Source organism: Pithys albifrons, chromosome 7, assembly GCF_047495875.1.
Source record: "Pithys albifrons albifrons isolate INPA30051 chromosome 7, PitAlb_v1, whole genome shotgun sequence".
Lineage (NCBI taxonomy): Eukaryota > Metazoa > Chordata > Aves > Passeriformes > Thamnophilidae > Pithys > Pithys albifrons.
In genome coordinates, this window is record NC_092464.1 from 1,700,415 (window position 1) to 1,728,386 (window position 27,972).

General features: G+C 50.2%; 1 protein-coding gene across 2 annotated transcripts; it reads right to left on the reverse strand.

Annotated features, from left to right (window-relative positions):
- Positions 1–12: 12 nt before the first annotated feature.
- MYL3 (myosin light chain 3) lies at positions 13–27,972 on the reverse strand. 2 transcript variants are annotated; one of them, XM_071560006.1, is made up of 7 exons: positions 27,850–27,972; positions 13,686–13,713; positions 3,932–4,081; positions 3,218–3,391; positions 1,686–1,763; positions 708–743; positions 13–301 (listed from the first exon to the last, which is right to left on the reverse strand). In XM_071560006.1, exons 1-6 carry the CDS (start codon positions 27,970–27,972, stop codon positions 715–717), a joined length of 582 nt encoding a protein of 193 aa, XP_071416107.1. In that variant the 3' UTR covers positions 13–301; positions 708–714. The 2 variants fall into 2 exon arrangements, with proteins under 2 accessions (XP_071416107.1, XP_071416106.1); XM_071560005.1 differs by lacking the exons at positions 13,686–13,713; positions 27,850–27,972 and adding exons at positions 1,915–2,040; positions 5,855–6,236.

Genomic DNA, 27,972 nt, shown 5'->3' on the forward strand with positions numbered 1-27,972 from the left:
AAATGACAAATACAATTTTTTATTGATTTAATCAGGAAAAACCAACTCCCTTTTTGTCTCCTCTCACTTAATTTTGCCTCCCTGTTCCTATTCTGTGTCAGAAAGAATTCCCAGCTATTCCTGGCTCAGATTCCAGAGTTTTCAGCTTCCTGAGGGTGTTGAACTTCCACAGGGATCAAACCAATCAACCATCAATCCAAATATCTTCGGGGGCAGCACATTTGGGAGCTCTGGGAGGGGAATCTGGGCTGAGAAATGAGGAGACATTCCAGGCCATGGAAATCCATCTGGGAATCTTGTCCTGGAAAATAAAGGTGTTTTGAAGCATTAGGGGAAGAAAGAAGAAATAAAAAATTCCACCAGGAGTCAGAAGATGGTCGGATCCAGCCTTTTCCTGGAAAATAAATCCACAGGAGGGTTGGGAATCAGGTTTATGGAAGCCACTAATTATCCTCCTCCTAGAAAAGATTTTTTTTCCTTTTTTTCCCTCAAATTTTCCTTCTATTTTTGCCCATTTTTTCTCTGATCAGCTCAGTTGTGTCTCCTCAACTTGTTTAGAAGTCACAGAATTCCACAATATTCCAAGCCCCAGGAACAGGGATTTGAAGTGCCCATGAAAAAAAAAAATACAAATCCTTTGATGATTCCAGTTAAATTCCGAAGGAGGGTTGTCCTTTGGGAACCAGGGGAAGGCAGGAAAGACTCACCTGGAATTCAGTTGGCCATGATGTGCTTCACAAAAGCTGGAAAAGAAGAGGGGAAAAAAAAAAGGTTATCTCTGTTAAAAAAAAAAAAATAAAACCAACCCAATGATGTAAAATTTTGAATTTCAAAAGAAAAGAAATAAAAGGTTTTTTTTTTTCTGTAAGGAAATCTTTTTTTTTTTTTTCCTTCTGAATAATTCCCACCAGGAATTGCTGTGAATTCAGCATTAATTTAGGAGTCCTGGAGGTTGGATGGGTCTAAAAAGATCATTGGGGTTGGTGAGTTGAAGGAGAACATTGAGCCAAATGCTCCTAAAATATCAATTACTCACCAAAATCCCCAGGATGGCCCAAAAATCACCCTCCAAAAATGTGTGTCCATGATCCCTACTGGAATATTTAGGGATTTTCAAGAAGCCTTCAGGAGAGAACCAAGTTCAGAAGGACCAAATCTTTTCCTTCTGCCTTTTTTTTTTTAACAGCAGCAATTAAGGATTTTGGAAGGATTGTTGGGACAGCAAATGAATGAACATCTTTTGGCTGAGATTTGGAAGGAAAAATTAATGGTTTTCATGGAATCCCAAAGTGGTTTGGGTTGGGAAGGACCTTCGAGATCATCCAGTTCCAACCATGGGCAGGAACAGCTTCTACCAGAGCAGGTTGGAAGCCTCAAAAGGGATGGGAATGTCCTTTCCAGAGGCCAAGGAGTTGTGGGAACAGGTGGGAAAAATCATGTTAAAATTCAAAAAAAAAAAAAAAAAGAGGGAAATAAATGAAGAATTTACAGCCCCAGCTCCTGAAAGGACCCTGGTCATTATTCATGGAAAATCTAATTAACCTTCAATGGATGGAGTTTATCAGATGAATTATAAAACCTGAACTGCTCCAAAATTTGGGCTGCTCCAGATTTTCCATGGATTTTCAGGATAATTTCAATACAGTCTTGAAGCCCCCTAAGGACTGGGGGGGGTCCATACCCACCTTCATAGTTGATACAACCGTTGGCATCTTCCTGCCCAGCCATGAGTTTATCCACCTCCTCCTCAGTCAGTCTCTCACCTGCAGGGAACACAAAATCCTTGGAACTTCCCTTGGGAATTCGGGAGTGGCCAAGAAGGCCAATGGGATCCTGGCCTGGATCCAAACTAGCGTGGCCAGCAGGCCCAGGGCAGTGACCCTTCCCCTGGACTCTGCCTTGGGGAGGCCACACCTTGAGTGTTGTGTTCAGTTCTGGGCCCCTCAGTTGAGGAAAGATCTTGAGGGGCTGGAGCAGGGCCAGAGACAGAGAATCCACCTCCAGGGACAGAGAATCCACCTCCAGGGACAGAGAATCCACCTCCAGAGAGAGAGAATCCACCATGTCTTGATCCAACCTCACTGTGATCACCAGCCCAGGGCACTCTGTGCCCTGGGCTGGTGATCACAGTGGGGTTGGATCAAGGGTTGGACTTGATGATCTCAGAGGTCTCTTCCAACCCAACTGAGAAGAGCAACGAGGCTGGAGAAGGGACTGGATGTGGCACTGAGTGTCCTCTTAAACACCTCCAGGGACAGAGAATCCACCATGTCTTGATCCAACCCCACTGTGATCACCAGCCCAGGGCACAGAGTGCCAGAGTGATCACAGTGGGGTTGGATCAAGGGTTGGGCTTGATGATCTCAGAGGTCTCTTCCAACCCAGGAAGAGCAAGGAGGCTGGAGAAGGGACTGGAGCACAAGTGCTGTGGGGAGAGGAGGGGAGGGAAGGGAAGGGGAAGGGAGAGGAGGGGAAGGAGGGGAAGGGAGGGAAGGAGAGGGGAGGGGAAGGGAGGGAAGGGAAGGGAAGGGAAGGGAAGGGAAGGGAAGGGAAGGGAAGGGAAGGGAAGGGAAGGGAAGGGAAGGGAAGGGAAGGGAAGGGAAGGGAAGGGAAGGGAAGGGGAGGAGAGGGGAGGGGAGGGGAGGGGAGGGGAGGGGAGGGAAGGGAAGGGAAGGGAAGGCAAGGGAAGGGAAGGCAAGGGAAGGCAAGGCAAGGGAAGGCAAGGGAAGGCAAGGGAAGGTTTGGGAAGGCAAGGGAAGGCAAGGCAAGGCAAGGCAAGGTAAGGCAAAGCAAGGCAAGGGAAGGCAAGGCAAGGGAAGGGAAGGGGAGGGAAGGGAAGGGAAGGGAAGGGGAGGGGAGGGGAGGGGAGGGAAGGGAAGGGAAGGGAAGGGAAGGGAAGGGAAGGCAAGGGAAGGCAAGGGAAGGCAAGGGAAGGCAAGGGAAGGCAAGGGAAGGTCTGGGAAGGCAAGGGAAGGGAAGGGAAGGGAAGGGAAGGGAAGGGAAGGGAAGGGAAGGGAAGGGAAGGGAAGGGAAGGGAAGGGAAGGGAAGGGAAGGGAGGGAAGGGAAGGGAAGGGAAGGGAAGGCAAGGGAAAGGAAGGCAAGGGAAGGGAAGGCAAGGGAAGGGAAGGCAAGGCAAGGCAAGGCAAGGCAAGGCAAAGCAAGGCAAGGCAAGGCAAGGCAAGGCAAGGCAAAACAAGGCAGGGCAGGGCTCCTCACCCAGCGTGGCCAGCACGTGGCGCAGCTCAGCCCCCATGACTGTCCCGTTGCCCTCCTTGTCGAAGACTCGCAGCCCCTCCACGAAGTCCTCGTAGGTGCCGGTGTCCTTGGTCTTGGCAATGTGCTGCAGCATGGGCAGGAAGGTCTCAAAGTCAATCATCTTGGAGTTCATCTCTGCAAAGACAAGGGAGGAGGGGAAGTTTTCCCTGGATTCTGGGGGAGGTGGACACTGCCCATGGCACATCCACCACGGGCAGGACTGTCCCAGTAAAGCCTTGCTGAAGGGGGACAAGGGCACAGGAATAGGGAGGTCTTTCTAGGAGGAGGGAGATGTTTCTGCAAACATCTCACACCTTCTCTCACATCTTTCTTTCTCACAACCACTCCATCCCTGTTTCCCTGGATGCCTTAGGAATATCCGTGTTTTTGGGAAACATACATGAATTCCTGCCATCAAAGCCATTTTCAAAGGGGAAAACTTGTCATTGTCAAACTATTTGATGCTCAGGGCCCTTAAAAAACCCCTTCTCCTCCATTTGAGACAATTATTTTTCCTATGAGACCCCTTTTTTCCTCATTTCTTTTCCTGCTGGCTGTTCCCCAGCCCTCGTTGTTCCACAATTAACGTCTCCATCCCCAAACAGAGACCTCGTCTATTCCCAGATAATTCTTGGAGTGATCTATTCCAAACCACACACCCAGGAGGGCACCAACCTTCTGGTTTGGGTCTGCCAAGCAGCTTCATGACCTCAGCCTGGGTGGGGTTCTGCCCCAGAGCCCTCAGGACATCCCCACACTGAGCGTACGTGATTTTCATCTCCGACTTCGGGGTCCGGTCGAAGAGGGAAAAGGCCTCCTTGAATTCTGGGAGACAAAAAGGGAAGGAGAAATCCAGGCCCTGAGACAAAGCCAGATGTGACCCTTTCATTCTGGAGGCTGGGAACAAACTTGCTGAGCTTTGTTGTCTCTGTTATCTGCGGTGTTTGTGCTCCTTCTGTTTTCCAGTTCCATTGGGATGGAATGGGATGGGATGGGATGGGATGGGATGGGATGGGATGGGATGGGATGGGCTGGGGTGGCTTGGGATGGGAAGGGATGGGCTGGGGTGGGCTGGGGTGGGGTGGGATGGGGTGGGCTGGGGTGGGATGGGATGGGATGGGGTGGGATGGGATGGGTTGGGATGGGATGGGATGGGAGGGGATGGGATGGGCTGGGCTGGGCTGGGCTGGGCTGGGCTGGGCTGGGAGGGGGTGGGAGGGGGTGGGATGGGATGGGATGGGACGGGATGGGATGGGATGTGATGGGCTGGGCTGGGCTGGGCTGGGCTGGGCTGGGCTGGGCTGGGAGGGGGTGGGAGGGGGTGGGATGGGATGGGATGGGACGGGATGGGATGGGATGTGATGGGCTGGGCTGGGCTGGGCTGGGCTGGGCTGGGATGGGAGGGGGTGGGAGGGGGTGGGAGGGGATGGGATGGGATGGGATGGGATGGGATGGGATGGGAGGGGTCAAAACTTGGTTGGCCTTGAGAGCTTTCCAGCTCCTCAGGAGCACTCAGGAAGGCACAGGATTCAGCAGTAATTCTGCTGATGGGACAACTGGGTATTGTTTTAAACACGAGACAATCCAAGGGCACTGGCACAGCCCCCAGAGCTGAAAGGGCAGCTCCACCAGCAGGGACCAAGATCTACCATGATGGAGCACTGAGGGTGAAGGTACATGGGAAAGTTTGTCCCAGAATTCCAGAATGGCCCAGGTTGGAAGGGACCACAGTGGGGCATCTGGTCCCAGCAGAGCCATCCCAGGGCACATGGATTGTGTCCAGATGGGTCTGGGATATCCCCAGTGACCAAGCACTGACCAGGCTGCCCAAAGAGGAGGTGGAGTCTCCTCATGATCTCAGGACTTAATAACACATTTGATCTACAGTTGTTGGGCTCTGAGTTCAGGTTTTCTTCATAGAACTCCAGAATGGCCCGGTTGGACCACAGTGGGGCATCTGGTCCCAGCAGAGCCATCCCAGAGCACATGGATTGTGTCCAGATGGGTCTGGGATATCCCCAGGGAGGAGACCCCACCCCCTCTCTGGGCAGCCTGGGCAGGGCTGGGTCACTGCACAGGAACAAGTTCTTCTGCCTCCTGTCCAGGTGGAACTTCCTGGCCATCAGTTCCTGCCCGTTCCTCTTGTGCCATGGCTGGGCCCCCCCAGCAGAGCCTGGTCCATCCATGCCCTCTCCCTGTGGGCACTGCCAGCCATGGGGAGGTCCCTCTCAGGGTCTGCTGTGGAGGCTGAACAGCCCCAGCTCCCTCAGCCTTTCCTGCTCACAGAGATGCTCCATCCCTTCAGCATCTCCATGGGAGAATCATCTTCCAGGAGCTCCATGTCTTGTCCTGAGGAGCCCAGAGCTCCAGGTTTGCCTCACAGGGCTGGGCAGAGTGGCAGGATCCAGAGAACAGGTTTGGTGTTCCATCAGCTGGTGCCAGCAGGTCAGATCTCCTGTGTGGGGATGGAACCCTTCCCTCCAGAGGTTTCACATCTGCCTGCCCTGCCCCCTGCACTGTGCAGAGCTCTGTCTCTTCCAGGACAGCCAGGCCCTCCCCACTGCACCCCTGGGAACACACCTCATGTCTTCTCTTTACCTCTGGCCCTCAGCTGAGTCTCTGACTGCTGTGAGCAGCAATGTCTTGATAAGAACATCCCAAGGGAGATGGTCTCTGTTCCACCCCGAATTTCATGGAGATGTGGAGCTCAGGGCCATGGTTCAGTGGTGGACCTGGCAGTGGTGGGTTATGGGTTGGCTTTGACGATCTTAAGGATCTTTTCCAACAGAAATGGCTCTAATGGAGTTGGTGCAGGATCCCAGGACACACTTCCCCAGACACTCCAGTTGTTCAGGTTCCCTCTCCCTGCTGGAGCTGCAGAGTCAGAGGAGCATCTCAGGGTGCAAGGAGCAGTAATAGGCTGTTATCCCTTATCCTTTAACTCTCCTGTTATCCTTTACTGTTATCCCTCATCCTTTAACTCCACTCATCCTTTACTGTCTTATCCTTTAACTCTCCTGTTTTATCCTTTACTATTATCCCTTATCTTTTAACTCTCCAGTTATCCTTTATCCTTTACTGTTATCCCTTATCCTTTAACTCTCCTGTTATCCTTTACTATTATCCCTCATCCTTTAACTCCACTCTTATCCTTTACTGTCTTATCCTTTAACTCTCCTGTTATCCTTTACTGTTATCCCTTATCCTTTAACTCTCCAGTTATCCTTTACTGTTATCCCTTATCCTTTAACTCTCCAGTTATCCTTTACTGTCTTATCCTTTAACTCTCCAGTTGTCCTTTACTGTTATCCCTTCTCCTTTAACTCCACTGTTATCCCTTCCTGTTATCCCTTCTCCTTTAACTCCACTCTTATCCCTTCCTATTATCCCTTTAACTCTCCAGGTGTCCTTTACTGTTATCCCTTCTCCTTTAACTCTCCAGTTATCCTTTACTGTTATCCCTTATCCTTTAACTCTCCTGTTATCCTTATTATCCCTTTTCTTTTAACTCTCCAGTTATCCTTTACTGTCTTATCCTTTAACTCTCCAGTTGTCCTTTAGTGTTATCCCTTCTCCTTTAACTCCACTGTTATCCCTTCCTGTTATCCCTTTAACTCTCTAGTTGTCCTTTACTGTTACCCTTCTCTAACTCCACTGTTATCCCTTCCTGTTATCCCTTTAACTCTCCAGGTGTCCTTTACTGTTATCCCTTCTCCTTTAACTCCACTGTTATCCCTTCCTGTTATCCCTTTAACTCTCCAGTTATCCTTTACTGTTATCCCTTCTCCTTTAACTCCACTGTTATCCTTTACTGTTATCCCTTCTCCTTTAACTCCACTATTATCCCTTCCTGTTATCCCTTTAACTCTCCAGGTGTCCTTTCCTTCAGAGTTCACCATCCACAAATATCCCTTTGGCTTTGAATCCCTGAATCCCACCCTTGTCCTGCTGTTGCTCTTCCTCATGTCTTCCCCTCCCACTTCCCAAACACAGGGAGGTTAATCCTTCTTTTCCCAAGATCCTGACCCACTGAACCCCTCAGCCCTGCACTCTGCAGGTCGGATTTTCTCCATCTTTCCCTTCTAAATTCCTTCTCCTCCTCATTATTCCATCTCTCTCTCTTTTCCTTCCTTCTCCTCTCTTATTCCCCTCCATTCCTCCTCCTCTGGCTGTTGCTGGCGTTGCTTCTCCTCCTTTCTCCCTCTTCCTTTTTATCATTCCACTCATATCTTACTCCTCCTCTTCTTCATCCAACGCTTGAACACAACGATGCATTTCCTCATTTGGGATTAATTACCATTCCCCTCGTTTTTCCCTCTGCATCCTCCTGTCCCAGCCTGTCTCTGCTCCCAGGTCCCTCTGGCAGCCCCTCACTCCACCAGAGGGCAATCGTGGATCTTCCTGGGCCCCTCGCTGGCAGTGCCAGGGGGGCACAGACCCACTCCCAGCCCTGCCCTTTCCTGGGGGTCTCAGCCCTGAGGAGGAGGAGGAGGAGAAACCCTCCCACCCCCCTGAGCTCCTCATCCACCCCCACCCACCCACTCCTGAGCAGCCCCCCGAGGTTCCCAATCCATCACAGCCACTGACAGCTCCTATTTCTCCTTTTTTTCCACCCCTCCTGGTTTTCTCTTTTCATTTGCTGACTTGATGCAAATCCCCATCAAAGCAACGAGCCCAACTTGGTCTCCTCTGCCCTCCTCAAGCCCCAAAACCACTGGCAGGAGCAGAGTGTGTTTGCAGATGCCAATCTTCTCCCTCTCTGCTCCTCCTGAATGGCTCAGATTCTTCCCTTCTCAGCAATTTTAGGGGCTGAAGAGGCCAGAAATCCACATGGATAAACACATATTGCCACAAGGGAGGGATTTCACTGGTGGCTGAGGCAGCAGGACAGGGACAGATGGGGGGGTGGCTTCACCCACAGACCATTCTTCTCCTGAGAGCACCATTTGGGGACTGACAGGACAACGAATCCTTTCAGGGACTCTTTGGCACAGCAAAGTCTTTCCCTTAGTGAGAGGAAGGGGTTTGGAGGATTCCAGAAGGGTTGGAAAAGACCTTGAGATCCTCCAACACCTCAATTCACAACCAGGGGCCAGTTGGGGCAACGGGAGCAGACCAGGGATGTCCAAGAGGGAATGAACTTCCCATTGTCCTGGGGACAACTGAAATGTTGGGAAGCATCCAGTGCTCACTGGACAATGAATCCTTTCAGGGACTCTTTGGCACAGCAAAGTCTTTCCCTTAGTGAGAGGAAGGGGTTTGGAGGATTCCAGAAGGGTTGGAAAAGACCTTGAGATCCTCCAACACCTCAATTCACAACCAGGGGCCAGTTGGGGCAATGGGAGCAGACCAGGGATGTCCAAGAGGGAATGAACTTCCCATTGTCCTGGGGACAACTGAAATGTTGGGAAGCATCCAGTGCTCACTGGGACACCTGGGGACTCATCCCAGGGAGAAGGAGAGTTGATTATTATCTATTAATATATATATTGTTATATATCATTATTACAAATCTATTGATTAAAACCAACCCCACAGATGAAAGTGGGACAGGTGACCTTGACCTTCTGAGGACTTCCTGAAAAAGGAATTCTTTTTTTTTTTCATGTTAATTAATTTTAGTTCAGAATGGAGCTGAAAATGAACCCAGAACAAAACAAGTGCAGCTGAAACTCAGAAGAATTGGAGGGCTGGGAATTTTGGGCACCTGGGAAAGCCAGGGGAGAACAGGGAGGACACAAATCAATCCCACAGGTCAATCCTGGCAGTCCCAACTCTCCAGTTGTGCCACCAGCAGGAAGAGATCATGGCAGAGGGTCCTGCCTTTCCAACCTGGGATTTTGGCACAAGGTCAAACCACCCCAAGCACTGAAATCTGATGGTCACTTTTCTTACTTCTTGACAAAGGTTTTGACCTGTATAAAGACAGAAGATTCCAGGCCTGGAGCAGCTCAGCTTCACCTGGGAGGGAAGATCTACTGAGCACCTCCCAACGTGTCTGATGAGCCCTCTGTGAGCCAAAGAACCTCCTGAGGAAGAGGGGAAAGGAGGACAAGGAGCAGAAGGAAATGAGCTGAGGAGCTGCTGGATGAGCAGTGCTTTCCTGCTGATCTCCAGACCTTTGGACACTCATGGAAGAACTTCTGGATCAATGGTGGGATTAACCTGGAGTGGATTTAGAGCTTTTCTCCATTGGTATCTCACAGTGTGACTCTGAGATGCTGCTGGAGCTGCTGTGGAAGTCCCATAACCCTTCCCACAGATGATTTTTGCTTCCTTCCCCCTGATTTCCCCTTTGGGATTTCAAGGACATCCCATTTCAAGCCCTGCATTCCCAGTTTTCCCTGAATTTAGAGCTTTTCTCCATTGGCATCTCACAGTGTGACTCTGAGACACTTTTGGAGCTGCTGTGGAAGCTCCACAACCCTTCCCACAGATGTTTTTTCCTTCCTGCCACTGATTTCCCCTTTGGTATTTCAAGGAAATCCCATTCCAAGTCCTGCATTCCCAGTTTTTCCCTGAATTTAGGGCTTTTCTCCATTGGTATCTCACAGTGTGACTCTGAGATGCTGTTGGAGCTGCTGTGGAAGTTCCATGACCCTTCCCACAGATGATTTTTGCTTCCTGCCTTTGATTCCCCCTTTGGTATTTCAAGGAAATCCCATTCCAAGTCCTGCATTCCCAGTTTTCCCTGAATTTAGAGCTTTTCTCCATTGGCATCTCACAGTGTGACTCTGAGATGCTGTTGGAGCTGCTGTGGAAGCCCCACAACCTTCCCCACAGATGATTTTTCCTTCCTGCCCCTGATTTCCCCTTTCAAGGACATCCCATTTCAAGTCCTGCATTCCCAGTTTTCCCTGAATTTAGGGCTTTTCTCCATTGGCATCACTCAGTGTGACTCTGAGATGCTGTTGGAGCTGCTGTGGAAGCCCCACAACCCTCCCCACAGATGTTTTTCCTTCCTGCCCCCTGATTTCCCCTTTGGGATTTCAAGGACATCCCATTCCAAGTCCTGCATTCCCAATTTTCCCTGAATTTAGAGCTTTTCTCCATTGGCATCTCACAGTGTGACCCTGAGACACTGTTGGAGCTGCTGTGGAAGTTCCATGACCCTTCCTACAGATGTTTTTTCCTTCCTGCCCCACAGATGCTTTTTCCTTCCTGCCCCTGATTTCCCCTTTGGGATTTCAAGGACATCCCATTTCAAGTCCTGCATTCCCAGTTTTTCCCTGAATTTAGAGCTTTTCTCCATTGGTATCTCACAGTGTGACTCTGAGACACTGTTGGAGCTGCTGTGGAAGTTCCATGACCCTCCCCACAGATGTTTTTTCCTTCCTGCTCCACAGATGTTTTTTTCCTTCCTGCCCCTGATTGCCCCTTTGGTTTATCAAGGACATCCCATTCCAAGTCCTGCATTCCCAATTTTCCCTGAATTTAGAGCTTTTCTCCATTGGTATCTCACAGTGTGACTCTGAGATGCTGTTGGAGCTGCTGCAGAAGTTCCATGACCCTCCCCACAGATGTTTTTTCCTTCCTGCCCCACAGATGTTTTTTCCTTCCTGCCCCTGATTTCCCCTTTGGTATTTCAAGGACATCCCATTTCAAGTCCTGCATTCCCAGTTTTCCCTGAATTTAGGGCTTTTCTCCATTGGTATCTCACAGTGTGACTCTGAGACACTGTTGGAGCTGCTGTGGAAGCCCCACAACCCTCCCACAGATGTTTTTTGCTTCCTGCCCCTGATTTCCCCTTTCAAGGACATCCCATTCCAAGTCCTGCATTCCCAATTTTCCCTGAATTTAGAGCTTTTCTCCATTGGTATCTCACAGTGTGACCCTGAGACACTGTTGGAGCTGCTGCAGAAGTTCCATGACCCTCCCCACAGATGTTTTTCCTTCCTGCCCTTGATTTCCCCTTTGGGATTTCAAGGACATCCCATTTCAAGTCCTGCATTCCCAGTTTTCCCTGAATTTAGAGCTTTTCTCCATTGGCACTACTCAGTGTGACTCTGAGATGCTGTTGGAGCTGCTGTGGATGCCCCACAACCCTCCCCACAGATGTTTTTCCTTCCTGCCCCTGATTTCCCCTTTGGGATTTCAAGGACATCCCATTTCAAGTCCTGCATTCCCAGTTTTTCCCTGAATTTAGAGCTTTTCTCCATTGGTATCTCACAGTGTGACTCTGAGACACTGTTGGAGCTGCTGTGGAAGTTCCATGACCCTCCCCACAGATGTTTTTTCCTTCCTGCCCCACAGATGTTTTTTCCTTCCTGCCCTCTGATTCCCCCTTTGGTTTATCAAGGACATCCCATTCCAAGTCCTGCATTCCCAGTTTTCCCTGAATTTAGAGCTTTTCTCCATTGGTATCACTCAGTGTGACTCTGAGATGCTGTTGGAGCTGCTGCAGAAGTTACATGACCCTCCCCACAGATGTTTTTTGCTTCCTGCCCTTGATTTCCCCTTTCAAGGACATCCCATTTCAAGTCCTGCATTCCCAATTTTCCCTGAATTTAGGGCTTTTCTCCATTGGCATCACTCAGTGTGACTCTGAGATGCTGTTGGAGCTGCTGTGGAAGCCCCACAACCCTCCCCACAGATGTTTTTCCTTCCTGCCCCTGATTTCCCCTTTGGGATTTCAAGGACATCCCATTTCAAGTCCTGCATTCCCAGTTTTTCCCTGAATTTAGGGCTTTTCTCCATTGACATCACTCAGTGTGACTCTGAGACACTGTTGGAGCTGCTGTGGAAGTTCCATGACCCTCCCCACAGATGTTTTTTCCTTCCTGCTCCACAGATGTTTTTTTCCTTCCTGCCCCTGATTGCCCCTTTGGTTTATCAAGGACATCCCATTCCAAGTCCTGCATTCCCAGTTTTCCCCTGAATTTAGGGCTTTTCTCCATTGGCATCTCACAGTGTGACCCTGAGATGCTGTTGGAGCTGCTGTGGAAGTTCCATGACCCTCCCCACAGATGTTTTTTCCTTCCTGCCCCACAGATGTTTTTTCCTTCCTGCCCCCTGATTTCCCCTTTGGGATTTCAAGGACATCCCATTTCAAGTCCTGCATTCCCAGTTTTCCCTGAATATGCAGCAAGAACAGCTGGACCAAGAGTCAGCTGGGAAAAGGAAAGAAGATAAGAAAAAAAATTGCACAACTTCTTATTTCTAGAGAAAATCTGGAATCCTGGAATCAATTCAGGGTGGAAAACCCCTCTGAGGTCACCAAGTCCAACCATTAACCCAGCACTAAAAAGCCACCACTCAGCCTGTCCCCAAGTGCCACATCTACAGGTGTTTTGAGACCTGATCCCTCTTTAACAACCCTGGATTGACTCCAAGTGTCCTTTCCCAGCCATCCCAATGGGCTGGTGGCCAGACCAGCATCCCAGTTTTTCTATCCAGGCCTTTTCCCACCCTCTGGTGGGATCTCAGGAGCTTGTTCTCCTCATGGAGAGAGAAAACAAGGTGGATAAACGAGGTGTGTCCCATCCCACCCCAAAACTTCAGGGAGTGGGAGATCCAGATGGTTTGTGCTGGTTTGGAGCTCAGATTTGTGCCTCTCCAAAGGTTCTCCCAGGATTTTCAGACTTGAAAAGGGGGCAGATTCCCAGAAATTGAGTTATGGCCAAGCCTGACTTACTTTTGAGAAACAGAAAATAGAAATTAAAGCCATTTAAAGGGGAGGTTGAAAATCCATAATGTTGGAAGTTTGTGGCAAAGCCTCAGTCTCCAGGATGTTCTGGCATTAGTTCCCAGGTCAGAAAGTCCCTCCTTCTGCATTTCTCCTCTGGGATTTCATTATTTTATTTATTTTTTCCCTGTTCCAATCAGCCCATGGGCTGACACCAGGCCCCTCCAAGCCCTGCCAAGTGTCCCAGGACCAAAGCAAAGTTCTCCCAGATGTTTCATTCCATCCCTCAGTTATCCTGGAGGCACAAAGGAGGCTGGTGGTGGAGGCAGAAGGGCACAGCTCTGGGCACAACATTCCCAGGACCTCAGGCAGGAGGTTCCAGGAGCAGTTTCTGGGGTTGGGACAAAGGGGTTAGAAATTAATGCTGATGTTCTAAGGGGGGGAAAAAAGAGTCTCTCATTATTTGCTGGTTTCTGGAGAACTGAAACCCATTAAATTCTGAGGGAGTGCAGGAAAATGTTCTCCAAAGAGAGTTGGGGGATTTCCTCTTGAAAGGATTCTGAGGGTTTTTAGTGGTTTTTCCCCAAAGTAAAAGCACATTTTTTTTTTTTTTGGACTGAAGGTTTGACTTTCTCTCTTTTCCTTTGACCAGTTCAATAAAAGATCTGGGGGAGGGACAGAGCAAGAGAAACAGCAGGAATTAAAGCACAGCCTTGCCAGGGTTGCTGCAGTCCCACCCCCCTGCTCATCCCAGGACTTGCCAGCACCTCCCACAGGGGATTGGCTGAGAAACATCTTCCTCACCTTCGATCTGGTCAGGGGTGAATTCCACCTGGAAGACACAAAGGAGGAGCAGATAAAACACTGAGAACTGAAGTAAAGAAGGAGATACTGGTTTGGTTTCTGCTTTATGGTGTTCATGAGACACTTTCCACTATCACAGGGTGCTCCAACCTGGCCTTGGACACTCCCAGGGCTGGGGCAGCCACAGCTGCTCTGGGAAATCCATCCCAGTCCCTGCCCACCCTCCCAGCCAGGAATTCCTTCCCAATATCCCATCTAAACCCAATCTCTTTTAATTTGAAGCCATTCCCTGTGTCCTGTCCCTCTATCCCTTGGGAACAGTCTCTCTCCATCTTTCCTGGAGCTCCTTCAGGTCCTGGAAGGCCACAGTGAGGTCACCCCAAAGCCACCAGGTTGAACAATCAATCCCAGCTCTCCCAGCAGAGCTGCTCCATCCTCTGCCCACCCTGGTGCCTCCTCTGGGCTCTCTCCAGCAGCTCCCTGGGAAACGTCCTCTGCTCATTAAAAATGCTCATGAAATCCTAAACAGCCTGTCCTGAGTTCTTACGGATCATCCCATCCCACCCCTGCCATGGGCAGGGACACCTCCCACTGTCCCAGGGACACCTCCCACTGTCCCAGGGGGCTCCTCGGACACTCCCAGGGCTGGGGCAGCCACAGCTGCTCTGGGAAATCCATCCCAGTCCCTGCCCACCCTCCCAGCCAGGAATCCCTTCCCAATATTCCACCCAAACCTTCCTTCCCCTGCCTGTCTCCTCCTTCTCCTCCATCCCCTGTTGTTCTGTCACAAAAACTCCCAAACCCACCAAAACAAAGGTTTGGCATCTTAAGTTGATGACTCAGGTCAAAAGCCATCAATGGAACCCTTTGGTCTGAATTAAATCCCTTTTTATCTGATCCTGAATCCTTGAATGGTTTGGGTTGGAAGGGACCTTAAAGGTCATCCAGTTCCAGGGACACCTCCCACTGTCCCAGGGTGCTCCAGCCTGGCCTTGGACACTCCCAGGGCTGAGGCAGCCACAGCTGCTCTGGGAAATCCATCCCAGTCCCTGCCCACCCTCCCAGCCAGGAATTCCTTCCCAATATCCCACCTAAATCTCCACTTTTCCAGTGGGAAGCCATTCCCTGTGTCCTGTCCCTCCCTCCCTTGTCCCCAGTCCCTCTCCAGCTCTCCTGGAGCCCCTTCAGGCCCTGCCAGGGGCTCTCAGGTGTCCCTGGATCCTTCTCTTCTCCAGGTGACCCCCCAGCTCTCCCAGCCTGGCTCCAGAGCAGGGGAGGGCTCTGGCTCTTCCCCAGCTCTGTTCCATTTCTCCAGCCCCTCCATGTCTCTCCCAGACCTGCTGAGTTCCCCCCACAAAGCCTGAGGTGGCCCTTGGACACACAACACACCAGGACAAAGTGCTCCAGAGTGGAAAAAGGATGACTCCAAGTTCCCAGAGCTGGATCAAGGGGGATGTTGGAGCTGAAGGGCTGAGTTGGCTTCACCTCTGCAAAAATGCCACCCTGAGCTGCAGGACCGTGGGTGGCACTGGCAGGGTGGGGGCAGATGGTTTGTCCAGACCCACCAGCCAGAGCTTCAGGGAAGGGTGGGGGGTTCCTGCTGCTCTTTGTTCCCCTCTCAGCACAAACCACCCTGGAGTTGAAGGAAAAGGCGACTCATCACATGCCCACGAGGCCACAAGGCATCGCTGGAGATGGAGGGGGTGAACTTTGGGATGAGTTTAGGCTGAAGTTCATTGAGGTTTTGTTTTCCCACCTCTCTCTCCCTCAGAATGGTGCAGAGCACATGAAACCAAAGCCATCTCCAGGCAGCAGGAGCAAGGCTGGAGCTGAGGAAGGAGGAACCCAGAGGATGGGCTGTAAAAGTGGGATCAGACTAAGCCAAGTGTGTAAATGAGCCCCAAAGCCTGGCTGAGCTCAAGAAGGGGTTTTCCAGGGCCTGAAGGGGCTCCAGGAGAGCTGGAGAGGGACCTGGGACAAGGGATGGAGGGACAGGATAAGGGGTTATTGTTTTAAGATGAAAGAAATTGGATTTAGATGGGATATTGGGAAGGAATTCCTGGCTGGGAGGGTGGGCAGGCCCTGGCACAGGTTGGGCAGAGCAGCTGTGGCTGCCCCATCCCTGGGAGTGTCCCAGGCCAGGCTGGAGCAGCCTGGGCTGGTGGGACCAGCCCCATGGCAGGGCTGGAATTGCTGATTTTTAAGGTCCCTTCCAACCAAGACTAGATAGGATGGGCCTTGGAGGAACCTGGGACTGTGGAAGGTGTCCCTGCCCATGGCAGGAAGCAGAACTGGACAACCTTTAGGATTCTTTCCAACCCAAACCATCCCATGATCCTGTGATTCCATGTCTACAGGTTGAGCTCTGCAGGAGGTTTATCCCAGGAGGTTTCTCCTCAGGCTGAGCTGTCCCTGGCAGGGTTTCCCATCCCCTTCCTTCCTCCTTCCCTGGGCAAACCTCTGGGGTGATTTCCACCCCCTGAGCTTTCCCAGCTCTGGGAATCACCTGCACATGGACAATTCCCTTTCCTGGCTGGGGAATGTGTTGCCACAACTTTCTGGAGCACCAAGGCAGGTTCCAGAGCTCCAGCAGCAGAATGACACAGCCCCTCTGGGACAGCTCCTCCCAGAAACCCAACCCCCTTTGCAGGGTGACTGTTCCCCCCCGGCAATGCAGGTTGGGATTCTCTGACCTTTCACTGACACCTTCCTGCCCCCTCTGTGGCTCCCCCTGCCCCAGCCCCACTGCCAGGTGGGCACAGCCAGGGCAGCATTAATCAAACCCCCCCAAAAACCCCTCTGTGAAATCCTGGGGGGCAGGAAAGGTCAGGTGGTGCCTCTGAGGTCTGTTTGGAGGACACAAGAGCTCCAGAGGAGAAGAGCCCCAAGGATACAACTTGTGAGCCACATCACAACATTCCTGAGGGTTTCAGGCCTCCAAAATCCCTGGTGAGGAGGTGCCAAGAGGGAAAAGTACCCACTTGCCACTGCACATGCAGGGGACAGGAACAATCCATCCTTCCACACCAGTCTGTGGAGAACCAGGAGGGGCTGAGGGAGCTGGGGGGGCTCAGCTGGAGAAAAGGAGGCTCAGGGGGGACCTTCTGGCTCTGCAATCCCTGCCAGGAGGGGGAGCTGGGACAGGGGGTCGGGAACAGGGACAGGGAGCAGGGACAGGGAACAGGGACAGGAGCAGAGGGGACAGGGACAGGGAACAGGGCACAGGGAACAGGGACAGGAGCAGAGGGGACAGGGACAGGAACAGGGAACAGGGCACAGGGACAGGGAACAGGGACTGGGAACAGGGACAGGGAACAGGGACAGGGCACAGGGACAGGGACAGGGAACAGGGACAGGGACAGGGACAGGGAACAGGGACAGGGAACAGGGACAGGAGCAGAGGGCATGGCCTCAGGCTGGGCCAGGGCAGGGGCAGGTTGGACACTGGGGAAATTCCTCCTGGGAAGGGCTGTCCAGCCCTGGCACAGCTGCCCAGGGCAGGGGTGGATCCCCATCCCTGCAGGGATTCCAAAGCACTTGGGGACATGGTCAGTGGTGGCCTTGGCAGTGCTGAGGGACAGTTGGACTCCACGATCTAGGAGGTCTTTTCCAACCTAAACCAATCCATGATTCCAGGATTATTTCCTGAGTCACATCTCCATCCAACCCACAACCTCTGGGGTTCCACTCCCTGCAGGGAACACCCACCAATGGCTTTTTCCATCCTGTCAGCACAAACTCCAGGGAAAAGCACCCCCAGGTCCCTCTGCCCAACTGGGGTGTCTTCACAGGAGTTTGGAGAGACCCAAAGGTTTTGGTTCTACCTCCATCCCTCCTGTGTTTCCTCTCACCACTTTCCCCCCTCCTCCAAGTTAAGATTTAACTGGTTAAGGAGGGGAATAACTGGCCCATCTTTCAGTGCAGCTTCCCAGCAGTTGGGGCCAAGTTAGCACTTTATCCAGGGCCTGGTGCTGGGCTTTTAATTCCAATTTAATGGTTATTGCACATCCCCCAAATGAGGATTAAAGCCACATTGAGTGAGGTTTCACAGCAATGTGAGAAATGCAGAGCTCATTCCAAGGCTGCTCCAAATCCAAGGCTGTGTTTTCAATCCCTCCCTGCCCATCAAGGGGCAGAGTGGAGAAGGGAAAGGCTGGGAATGGGGGCAGGGATGGTGGGGAGGCTGCAGGGATGGGAAGTTCTCCCTTTCCGCCTTGGGTACACCCACCCAGAGCACAGGACATCCCACAAGGAGATGTTTCCTCTACTTGGAACCAGAGAAAACCCTCCCACCCACAGGGAGAGGCACCAACCAAGCCCTCAGAGGTCACATCCCCACCAGGAGCACCAAATATCTTGGCTGAGGTCTCAGCAGACAAATCTCCTGCAAAGGGTTTCCAGGGCAGGACCTCAGAAAACCTCAGAAATGGTCCAAACTTGACTTATTTTTTCTTTGATTAATTGATTGATTATTCTGTCATCCCTCCCTTCTCACAAAGCTGCAGATTTGCAGTTTCTCTTGGGGTTTTGCTGCAATGAAACGGCCTCGAGTTGCAGCAGGGGAAGTTCAGAGTTGATAATAGGAAAGATTTTATAGAAAGGGTTACAAGGGGTTGGAATGTGGAGTGTCTATCCCTGGAAGTGTCCAAAAATGTGTGGATGTGGCACCTGGGGACATGGGATAGTGGTGAATGTGGTGGTGGGTGGGTTGTGGTTGGACTTGGTGACCTTCAAGGCCTTTTCTGACCTTTCTGATTCTATGGAAGTTCCCTCAATGACAAAGCAGAAATGACACAATAAATAAACACTCTCTTGTGCCCTGGTTGGTCTGAGACAAGGACTGAAGAGAGAAAACTAAGCAGGAGGATCAGAACTGTGGTGAAACCCCCTTGGGGGAGCAGAACAAACCCTTCCAGCCCAACCCCTTCCATCTGCACAAGACTTTGCTTTGCACAGTTTGCACCATTTTGGTCCAAATGCCCAAAGAAATGGTGGATGTCCCATCCCTGGGAGTGTCCAAGGCCAGGTTGGAGCAGCCTGTGGGAGGTGTCCCTGCCCATGGAAAGGGGTGGGAATGGGATGATCCTGAAGGTGCCTCCAGCAATCCAGATCCAACCTCAGAAAGCTCCACCTTTGCCTTTCAAGGCTCCAAAATCCAACTATTTCAGCCATGCTGAAACCCTGAATTATTTCACACTAAAAGGGACCCCTGAAGATTTTCAAGCCCAGGGGTTTCCATCTCTGCACCCCTCAGGCCAAGCTGGGCCATTCCCAGCTTTATCTTTTCCCTGTGCCCCAGAAAAGTCACTCCCTGGAAGCTGCAGAACAAAGAAGTGCAAGAGAAAACTGCCCCTCCCTCAATTATGTTAAAGAAAATAACGATATTACTCCATCATTTTGGGGGGGAGTTTCCAACTTTTCAGGGAAAAAGTCGTTTCATTAAGAATGAAAACAGGTTTGGGGTTTGTCAACTACTTGATGACAGTTTTAGTTGGAAATGAGGGAGAAAAACTGTTCCAGATTGGCCCAAATTTTCTCATTAGCCCAAACTGAAGCCAGTTCAACCATTAATGATTTCAGGTTTTTTTTTTTTTCTGTATAAGAAGGAGACAACCCTCAAAAATTAAGAGCTGCTTCAGATCCAAGCAGGGAATTCACTTTAAGAAGCTGAAATCAGCCATTCCCTCCACCCTTTTCAGGTTTTTATTGGAAAACCCTCTGCAAAAATCTGGGGGTATTTTCCCAAACGTTTTGGTACCACCAAAGTGCATCTTTTGAAGAAGGATTTTTATGGGAAACATCTCCCAGCTCTGGGAACAAGAGACATGAGGATGGCCACACATTGGCTGGCCCACCAAATCCATGGGGAAAACTCCCTTGGTTTCCAGAGCTGTTTGGTTTTGGAGCTCAGGAGGAGCAGGACACACACAAAGGAACCCTCTGGCTGTGTTTTAATCCATCTCTGCTCCATGTTCTTTGTTCCTTCTCTGCTCTTCATCCTGATCTGCATCTCTTGGGGGTCATCTGGGGATTTGAGTCATCCAAAGTCCCCTCTTCCCATCTGCTGGATTATGGACTCATGGAGTGGTTTGGGTGGGAAGGGATCCTTAAGGAACATCCAGTGCCACCCCTGCCATGGGCAGGGACATCTCCCACCGTCCCAGGGACACCTCCCACTGTCCCAGGGACATCTCCCACCATCCCAGGGTGCTCCAACCTGGCCTGGGACATTCCCAGGGCTGGGGCAGCCACAGCTGCTCTGGGAACCACGACAGGATCTCAGATGGAAGCAGAACAGCCTCTAATTCAGCATCTAAATGGTGGGACTACTGGACACAGCTGAGGTGGCCCCTGGACATGTTTTGGGGAAATGACCTCCTGGTGTGTGATTGGTTACATTCTTCACGTGTGGTTTTGTCGAGAGGTTCAGGGAAGGAGGGTTGGGTGAGCCCCATCCATCCCAAACAGGCCTGGGCAGCTCTTGGGCTGATCTCTCAGGTCAGACCCAGCTGTGGAATCCTTTGGTCTGAAATAAATCTCCTTCCAGATAATCATGGAATCCCAGGATGGTTTGGATTGGAAGGAACCTTAATGATCATCTCACTCCAAACCCCTGCCATGGGCAGGGACACCTCCCACGGTCCCAGGGACACCTCCCACCGTCCCAGGGTGCTCCAACCTGGCCTGGGACATTCCAGGGATTCAGGGGCAGCCACAGCTACTCTGGGAAATCCATCCCAGTCCCTGCCCACCCTCCCAGCCAGGAATTCCTTCCCAATATCCCACCTAAATTTATCTTCCTTCAGCTCAAAGCCATTCCCTGTGTCCTGTCCCTCCCTCCCTTGTCCCCAGTCCCTCTCCAGCTCTCCTGGAGCCCCTTCAGGCCCTGCCAGGGGCTCTCAGGTGTCCCTGGAGCCTTCTCTTCTCCAGGTGACCCCCCCAGCTCTCCCAGCCTGGCTCCACCAGGACCTGAAATTCTTAGGTCAGGATTTCCCAAGGAAGGACCACAAGGAATTTGAATTCCCACCATGTCCTAGAATCCTCAGGTCATCTTTTGCCAAGGAAGGACCACAGACAATGAATTTGGGTTCCCCCATGACCTGGAATCCTCAGGCTGGGTTTTCCCAAGGAAGGATCACAATGAATTTGGGTTCCCCCATGACCAGGAATCCTCAGGTTGGGTTTTCCCAAGGAAGGACAACAAGGAATTTGGATTCCCACCATGACCAGGAATCCTCAGGCTGGGTTTTCCCAAGGAAGGATCACAATGAATTTGGGTTCCCCCATGACCTGGAATCCTCAGGTCAGGATTTCCCAAGGAAGGATCACAATGAATTTGAGTTCCCACCACGTCCTGGAATTCTCAGGTTGGGTTTTCCCAAGGAAGGATCACAAGGAATTTGGGTTCCCACCATATCCTGGAATCCTCAGGTCAGGATTTCCCAAGGAAGTACCACAAGGAATTTGAATTCCCACCATGTCCTGAAATCCTCAGGTCATCTTTTGCCAAGGAAGGAGCACAGACAATGAATTTGGGTTCCCACCATGTGCTGGAATCCTCAGGTCAGGATTTCCCAAGGAAGTACCACAAGGAATTTGGATTGCCACCATGTCCTGGAATCCTCAAGTTGGGTTTTCCCAAGGAAGGATCACAATGAATTTGGGTTCCCACCATCTCCTGGAATCCTCAGGTCAGGTTTTCCCAAGGAAGGATCATAATGAATGTGAATTCCCACCATGTCCTGGAATCCTCAGGCCAAGTTTCCCCACGGAAGGACCACAGACAATGAATTTGGGTTCCCACCATGACCTGGAATCCAGGTCAGGTATTCCCAAGGAAGACCCACAGGCAGCTGAACTTGGATCCCCTCCAGCTTCACAGGGATAATGGATGAGGCCAACACAGGATTCCCTTTCCCACATGGCACAGATTTCCCAGGAAAGGCCCCTGCATTCCCAGGAGCTGCCCCACCACTCCCAGGGTGACCCAGGAGAACGTGCCCATCCTGGATGACTCCCCATGGCCTTTCCAGGTGCCCACCCATTCCAGCTGTCTCCATGTGCCCTTCCTGTGCCCCCCTGGGCTCGGGGCACGTGTCAGCTCAGCCAATTTTAGCTGCTGAAATCCCGGCACCAAATCCCCCTCTCATCTCCCTTTATCCCCTTATCCCTTTATTCCTTTATCCCTTTATCCCCTTATCCCTTTATCCCTTCATCCCTTTATCCCTTTATCCCCTTATCCCTTTATCCCTTTATCCCTCTATCCCTTTATCCCTTTATCCCTTTATCCCTTTATCCCCTTATCCCTTTATCCCTTCATCCCTTTATCCCTTTATCCCCTTATCCCTTTATCCCTTTATCCCTCTATCCCTTTATCCCTTTATCCCCTTATCCCTCTATCCCTTTATCCCTTTATCCCTTTATCCCCTTAACCCTCTATCCCTTTATCCCTTTATCCCTTTATCCCCTTATCCCTTTATCCCTTTATCCCTTTATCCCTTTATCCCCTTATCCCTTTATCCCTTCATCCCTTTATCCCCTTATCCCTTTATCCCCTTATCCCTTTATCCCCTTATCCCCTTATCCCTTTATCCCCTTATCCCTTTATCCCTTTATCCCCTTATCCCTTTATCCCTTTATCCCTTTATCCCCTTATCCCTTTATCCCTTTATCCCCTTATCCCTTTATCCCTTTATCCCTTTGTCCCTTTATCCCCTTATCCCTTCATCCCTTTATCCCCTTATCCCTTTATCCCTTTATCCCCTTATCCCTTTATCCCTTTATCCCTTTATCCCCTTATCCCTTTATCCCTTTATCCCCTTATCCCTTTATCCCTTTATCCCTTTGTCCCTTTATCCCCTTATCCCTCTATCCCTTTATCCCTTTATCCCTTTATCCCCTTATCCCTTTATCCCTTTATCCCTTTATCCCTTTATCCCCTTATCCCTTCATCCCTTTATCCCTTTATCCCTTTATCCCTTCATCCCTTTATCCCTTTATCCCCTTATCCCTTTATCCCTTTATCCCTTTGTCCCTTTATCCCCTTATCCCTTTATCCCTTTATCCCTTTATCCCTTTATCCCTTATCCCTTTATCCCTTTATCCCCTTATCCCCTTATCCCTTTATCCCTTATCCCTTTATCCCTTTATCCCTTTATCCCTTTATCCCCTTATCCCCTTATCCCTTTATCCCTTTATCCCCTTATCCCTTCATCCCTTTATCCCTTTATCCCTTTATCCCTTATCCCCTTATCCCTTCATCCCTTTATCCCTTCATCCCCTTATCCCTTTATCCCCTTATCCCTTTATCCCTTTATCCCTTTATCCCTTTATCCCCTTATCCCTTTATCCCTTTATCCCTTTATCCCCTTATCCCTTTATCCCTTTATCCCTCTATCCCTTTGTCCCCTTCTCCCAAGGGTGACTCAGCCCATCCTGACATTCCATGAAGGGATTAAAATCCTTTGGCACTTTCTCTGCTGGTTTCTGTGTCCATTGGGATAATTAAGCCCGTTTGGCACCAACATTCCTGGTTTTTTTCAGGGAAGCAGGATCTGTTTGTGGCAAAATGTTCCTCCCTCCCCCGAAGAGCCTTTTCCTGGGAATGAATTAGATCCATGGAAAAGACCATCTTGTTGTTACAAAATCTCTCCAGGGCAATTTGTTCCTTAAAAACCAGAGCCAGGGATCATCCAAGTAAAACATTCCCATAAAAAAGACTTTTTTTTTTATGGACTCTGCTCAATTCCTGTAGAGAAAGAAACAAATAAATTCCAAAAAATATTCCCTCTTTTCCAGGAGTTGGAAACAACCTTCACTCTGGAATTTTGGAGATTTTTTGAAGCTTTGAAAATGTCCAAGTGTTGGATCAAATCCAGTGGGAATTGGCAGGGGGGTGACATCAAAAAATTGGAATAATGGGGTTGGATTAGGGGATATTTTTCCATCCTTGGGACACTTTGACTGAAAAACTGGAATTATGAAACACAGGGAAGAAGAGAATGGGAAAATCCAGCAGGATTTGGGTGGAAAAGGAGGTTTGGAATCACTGGCATGGCCTGGGAGGGTCAGGAATACTGAAATAAAGAGGAATAGTGGGAAAATCCAGCAGGATTTGGGTGGAAAAGGAGGATTAGAAATATTGTCATGGTATAGGAGGGTCAGGAATACTGAAATAAGGAGGAATAGTGGGAAAATCCAGCAGGAAATGTGGGTGGAAAAGGAGGTTTGGAATCATTGGCATGGCCTGGGAGGGTCAGGAATACTGAAAGAAGGAGGAATAATGGGAAAATCCAGCAGGATTTGGGTGGAAAAGAGGTTTGGATTCATTGTCATGGTATAGGAGGGTCAGGACAACAGAAACAAGGAGCAATAATGGGAAAATCCAGCAGGATTTGGGTGGAAAAGGAGGTTTGGAATCATTGTCATGGTCTTGAATGGTCAGGACAACAGAAACAGGGAGCAATAATGGAAAAATCCACCAGGAATTTGGGTGGAAAAGGAGGTTGGAAATCACTGACATGGTCTGGAAGGGTCAGGAATACTCAAACAAGGAGCAATAATGGGAAAATCCAGCAGGAATATGGGAGGAAAAGATGGTTTGGAATCATTGTCATGGTCTGGGAGGGTCAGGAATACCAAAATAAGGAGAAATAATGGGAAAATCCAGCAGGATTTGGGTGGAAAAGGAGGATTAGAAATATTGTCATGGTCTGGGAGGGTCAGGAATACTGAAATAAGGAGGAATAGTGGGAAAATCCAGCAGGATTTGGGTGGAAAAGGAGGTTTGGGATCATTGTTCTGACCTATCCCAACTGTCCCTGAGCTCCACCAGGACTGGATTTATGGAGCAAAATATTTCTCAGCTTCAATTTGGACAAAAATCTTTGCTGATTAAAAGCATTAAATTAAAAGCATTTCATTAAATATTTTCCCAGGAAAACGTGTCTAGAAAATCCACTTTTCCCTTTCTTTGAGCTTGGGGGAAAAAATAAAAATTCTCCAGACTAAAGTTTTTCCCACTCCAGTTTATTTTTCCCATTCCAGTTCCATTATCCTGGAAAAGATCATGGAATATTCTCTGCAGAGCTCTAATCCCCCCCCCCAGTGCTGCATTTGGGTTTATTTGATATTTAGGAACTCAAGACCTGCTTTAAAAACCGGGATAAAGAGCCATTAATTCCAAATTGCTGGAGGGGAAAAGAAGAAATTGCAAAAAAAAAAAAAGTGTTAAAAAAAAATAGAAATTAATTTTTTCATCAGTCCTGAATGGATGAAAATGGACTTGATGAGCCTGAAATGGTGTGGAATGTAAATATATATATATATTTTTTGAGGGTTTTTTTTCTTTAAATTCTGACCCATCTCTCTGCAGGGCTCAGCTGCCCTTCATTCCACAATGTCACAGGATCCCAGCAGAGAATTCCCACAAGGTCAGGCCATCCTGGCATTCCCATCCCCTGCTCCTTTTACAGGCAGGAATGTGAAGGCCAGAGGTGTTGGAGGGAGTTGGATCCCACCACCCTCTGCTCCTCCAAGGTCAGGGAAGTCCTTCTCCCAGGACACCTTCTCGTGGTGTCACTGCCAAACTATTCCCAGATGGAATTCCTTTCCATCCAACTTCTTGAGATGGTTACAAATCGTTGCTTTGGATTAAAAATTCAAGATTTATGAGGTTTTTGGGGATTCAGGGCTGTGATTTCAGTGTTTCCTTTGCTGGAAATTCCCAACTTCCATGTGGAAGAAGGCAAGGATTCCAAGGATTCCTGAGCTGTGTTCAGGAGGGGCACTGAGGGGCAAAGCAACTCAGTCCCTTCCTCACACAATTCCGTGTTTTCCTGATGGGAAAACAGCTCTTGGAGCAAAGAAAAGAAGGTCCAGAGACATTGAGCAGTTGGGAATGTTCAGTGTGGGGAAGAGAAGGTGCCAGGGAGACCTGAGAGCCCCTGGCAGGGCCTGAAGGGGCTCCAGGAGAGCTGGAGAGGGACTGGGGACAAGGGTTGGAGGGACAGGACACAGGGAATGGCTTCCCACTGCCAGAGGGCAGGGACAGGTGGGATATTGGGAAGGAATCGCTGGCTGGGAGGGTGGGCAGGGACTGGGATGGATTTCTCAGAGCAGCTGTGGCTGCCCCAGCCCTGGGAGTGTCCAAGGCCAGGTTGGAGCACCCTGGGACAGTGGGAGGTGTCCCTGGGACAGTGGGAGGTGTCCCTGCCCATGGCAGGGGTGGCACTGGATGGGCTTTGAGGTCCCTTCCAGCCCAAACCACTCCAGGATTCTCTGCTTGTCTGATCCAAATCCCCATTAAAAAGAAGCTCCTTTTCTTTCCCACAAGGGCAACACTTTTTCCCAAAGGACAATTCCCAAAGGACACTTTGTACAAAATCCCTGCTGTGCCTTGGAGAGTCCATCCCTCCTTTCCTCTGGAAACCTGGGAAAGCTGCTCCTGGAGACGTGGGCAGGGATCCCTGGCACTGCCTGGCAATGGGCACAGGGACCAAGGGGGGGCTGCTCATTTTTACAGCTTTATTTTTTTGCTGCATTTTTTCCTCAGGAAAAAGGTCCCTCTTGAGAGTCCATTTCATGGTCATTTCCATAGGAATATAGAATTTCTTTTTCCTTCTCATTCTCAGACATCCACTGAAAGATCAATTCCCATGGGAAAAAAAAAGCTGAATGGGAAGCTGATCTCCAGCATCATTCCATTGGAATCCCAGAATTCCTGGCTCTAAAACCTGGAGTGTTTCCTGAACGTTGGCAGCTCCCTCTCAGTGGGGTGGGTCACAGAGAGGGCAATTTAATTAATTAATTTAATCTAATTCCAAATGGAAATGCCAAATCCTAAAGGGCAAATTAATTCATTTATCCCAGGGCTGAGTTGGACAGTTTAGGATTGGAGGAGTGAGCCCAAATCCTCCCAAACCTGTTTCTGAAATGACCCTGGAAATGTGATCTTGTCCTTGCACATTTGAGGAAGATTTCAGCAAAAAAAGATTTCTCAGGAGGAGAAGGAGAAGGAGGAGGAGGAGGAGAAGGAGGAGAAGGAGAAGGAGAAGGAGAAGGGAAAGGGGAAGTGGAAGGAGAAGGAGAAGGAGAAGAAGAAGGAGAAGGAGAAGGAGAAGGAGAGGAGAAGGAGGAGGAGGAGAAGGAGAAGGAGAAGGAGAAGGAGGAGGAGAAGGAGAAGGAGAAGGAGAAGAAGGAGAAGGAGAAGGAGAAGAAGGAGAAGGAGAAGAGAAGGAGGAGGAGAAGGAGAAGGAGAAGAAGGAGAAGGAGAAGAGAAGGAGGAGGAGAAGGAGAAGGAGGAGCAGAAGGAGAAGGAGAAGGATGAGGAGAAGGAGAAGGAGAAGGATGAGGAGAAGGAGGAGGAGGAGGAGGAGAAGGAGGAGGAGAAGGAGGAGGAGAAGGAGAAGGGGAAGGAGAAGGAGAAGGGGAGGCGGAAGGAGAAGGAGAAGGAGAAGAAGGAGGAGGAGAAGGATGAGGAGAAGGAGGAGGAGAAGGAGAAGGAGAAGGAGAAGAAGGAGAAGAAGGAGAAGAAGGAGAAGAAGGAGAAAAAGGAGGAGAAGGAGGAGAAGGAGAAGAAGGAGACTCGTGCCCTTTGGAGGAATCCTCGGGGCAGGACCTGAACGCAGCAGGTCATTCAGGACCTGGATTTTCACCCAAGTTTCTCTGCCTTCCAAACCACACAATTCCTTTGTGTTGTGCTTGTCTGGGAAAACAAAGGGGATGTCTCTGCCTCACTGTGAGGAAGCCCCAGGCTGTTGGTGTCAACCAAAGTGATGCTTTCCAGGCAAAGAGAAATGAATTCCAAGCCTCCTCCAAGCCTGGGATCCAGCCCTGGCCCTTGGAGTGGTCAGGAGAGCCCAACCTTCCTGCACCATCCCTGCTCTGCTCCTGCAGAGGAGCCACAAGTGTCCTGCTGGAATCAGTGGGAACAACATGGGCTCCTTTGGGGGTGCAACAGGACAGTGAGGTCTGAAGGTCCTCAGATAAAATGATATTTGGATCAAACTTCCCTGCTCCCACTCTTGTTCCACCTGTGGAATTGGCTTTTGCTGCTCATTCCCTGCCCCAAAGCAGCAGCTGATGGTGGGCAGTGTCCCCTCACAGCATCCCACCCACCACCCTGAGCCCCACCGGGCCCTTCCCCACCAAACAAACAACGTACTTTGACCGAAGCTGGGTTGAATTCCACTTCTTTTTTGGGTTCTGGTTCTGCCGGTTTAGGCGCTGGTTTGGGTTCTTCCTTCTTAGGCTCGGCCTTCTTAGGCTCGGGCTTCTTTGGAGCCAT